We start from the raw sequence: 2,722 nt of genomic DNA, 5'->3' as shown, positions 1-2,722 counted from the left end.
AACAGAATTGACTAGGACTCTGCATCTCTGGATGAAAAGCCACAAGGCTTGTTGGCTCCCTACACAAGACAAACAGCTTTTAGGAGTGTGCAGTTTTCCTAAGAGGCAGCAGCCTTGCCTAGTGAAGAAACTTTCTGCATGCAGCAACAAAAGGAAACAAGATCTCCAAAGTCCCATGATGGGAGGATGTTTAGAGCCCATTCAAAATGCTGCTGACAATGGCAAAATGGATTTGTCTACTTTTTGTAGTACACAGTGTCCTAGAAGGCAAAACTTGGGAAAATTATTGTGGCTGACTTTGAAACCTTGGAGCATCAGCGCTACTGTTTTGGTGGCAGCTCAGTATAATAGGATGCACTGGTGGGAGTGAAGCTGGGACATACCACAGTGTGACTGGGAAATGTGGAATTAATGTGGAAAAATAGATCCCAAAGAAAAACTGTCTCCTATGAACACTGGAATTTGACCAACGGATACCACAGCTTTCAGAAACACTTTCCTGAAGGAAAAAACACACAAAACAAGATAGCAAAGCCAGCAAGTACAACAGGGAAGCTTTTGTTACCTTCTGAGCTGCACTAACACAGCGCTGATATTCCTTAGCCAGCTCTGAGCATTTGAGCACTTCATGTTTGTTTTCTTGGTAGCACTTCAGAATTTCAGACTGCAGGCTTGCACAGACAGGATCAGTGTTCCTCCTCCTGCAGGGAAAACAAGCACAGAAATATGTGTGAAGAGGAGTCTTAACCCACTTACTACCACTTTACCAGTGACACACATGCTAATCTTGTGTAGGAATCATCTAGTCCTAATAGAGAAACTGGTGGGAGCAGTAATCACCAAAGTGGGTCAAATGACCAACAGTGTCTTTCACCTGAAAAATCCAAACTACTTAGCAGAAAGAAGGAACACATCATTATTTCTAGGTTGGTATGGAAGGCTGTCTTACCCTTAGATAAAACACCACCTCTCCTCTGCAGTCAGGAGAAAAGAAATCAGTTCCAAGATGTTCAACAACCTCCCAACTCACAGTGGAAATCACTGGCAGAATCCAGGAATCCTGGTTTGTCCTGCACTAGATCTGTAACAGTCTGACAAGGGAACTGAGAGGACAGGTAGAAAAAGCCACCTCACTCTATTGATTTCTCTCCTACTTAAACACTTCAAAAAATCCAACATGGTTGGAAGCACTGCAATTCTCCTAGTGACTGGGAAAAACAGAATAATAGCAAGACCAGATATCTGTTTCTTTGTATTTCTGAAACAATTAGTACTCATACCTCGTAAGTGGCATTGACAGCTACCCAAGAACAATTAGGGATGATGTTCTTTTACTCTAATATGCATGTGTACATATGGCACATCATCAGCAACAGTCCCAATAAAGGGGAAGGTCGTTGTAAAACAATACCAGAAACAATGGCACAAACAGTGGCATCAGCTGCACAGACATGCAGACAGAAATTGCAGGAATTTGCAGCACAATTGCCATGGTATGTTTTACCAGAGGACAAGAGAACATATGCTTAGGTATAGCAATCCTCAGATGCCACCCTCCTAAACCATAAATCCATTTAATTCCTTGCATTTTCTGCCCCAATATGCTTAGAGAGATCTGTGCCCAAATACCAGATGCACCTCTTCCTTCCAAATCATTTGATGCTACAGGCAGGCATTAATGCCATGCCATGATGTATTCATTTCCACAGTAACAACAACAGGCACTCATTCAGCTAGAGGGCTTCACAGAGAGGCAGAGAGAAAACATGACCTGTTCCTGGGCATGTCTCATTCTCTCAAGCAGAACAGATTTCTAAGAAACATGAAATCTTAAACCAAGATCTTGTAAAAGCTTTTAGAGAGCTCAGATGAGAGTTTCAAATAATGCTCATTTTTGTAAGGTGCTCAGGAAGCCAAGCGGAAGGGCAAAAGAAGAAGGAAAAAATCTGTCCTTTCCACATCAGCAACCTGGTTTGGCTGAGACATACTCCAAATGATACTTCTTCAGTCCTCAGTCTTAATTGCCAACATAGAGGGGCAGACTAAGAATGTATCAGTAATGTATGACAGCCAAACTGTAAGACACTGAGGTTTGGGATCAGAAACCACCAAAGACACTACACAGACTTCTTTTTCTACCTCCATCTTACAGCTTTTGGCAGAAACTTATTGCAGGTATGGTCCCTAGAGGCTAGTGTGCATTTCTAATTTCTATGTTCTATAGCAAATCACCTTTAAAGCCTCTAAAAATCCATATTCTAAAAAAATCTGCAAATTTTTGAATAGAAAAGAACCCAGGGAGAGCTTCAGAAACTCATAATGTTGGCATTTTGCTTTGTCGCTAACTTTAATATCACTCTAATCAAATCAGCAAGACTGTGGAAATGATACCAAACAATACCAGGTCAGGAAATACCACCAAATCCCTCCATTCATTGGAAAAGTTAAGACTTTTAAAATTAGGTTTTATTTTAAACTCAGCCATGTTAAATTGAAGGGCATTTTGTAATTTTCATACAGAGAGCTGGAAGAGCAAAAAGGTAGAGCATGGCACAAAACAGTCTGTATTCATCTGAACGGAACAATATGCTGCAAATATGTCAGAGAAACATTTAGAAGAATGCTTGAAGTTGCCATTGTCTCTGTGGAGAGCTTTAGGAATAAAACCTTTGTTTGTGTGTCTCTTCCTTCACTGTCCCTCCCATGGCATAAGTTGCGCAGC

General features: G+C 41.1%; 1 protein-coding gene across 1 annotated transcript in view; it reads right to left on the bottom strand.

Moving 5' to 3' along the window:
* Window positions 1-236: 236 nt before the first annotated feature.
* The window catches only part of CHCHD6 (coiled-coil-helix-coiled-coil-helix domain containing 6), a 72,437-nt gene continuing 69,951 nt past the window's right edge, over window positions 237-2,722 (bottom strand). The window contains exons 8-9 of the mRNA XM_009999303.1: window positions 566-701; window positions 237-260 (exon numbers count right to left, since the gene is read on the bottom strand). Of these exons, the coding sequence (XP_009997605.1) occupies window positions 237-260; window positions 566-701 (160 nt within the window). The remainder of the gene's footprint in view (window positions 261-565; window positions 702-2,722) is intronic.

The sequence above is a fragment of the Chaetura pelagica genome, unplaced genomic scaffold, assembly GCF_000747805.2.
Source record: "Chaetura pelagica isolate M959 unplaced genomic scaffold, ChaPel_1.0 scaffold316, whole genome shotgun sequence".
In the NCBI taxonomy this organism is placed as follows: Eukaryota; Metazoa; Chordata; class Aves; order Apodiformes; family Apodidae; genus Chaetura; species Chaetura pelagica.
The sequence above is the reverse complement of the archived record's forward strand: the minus strand, read 5'-3'. Positions and strand labels throughout refer to the sequence as shown.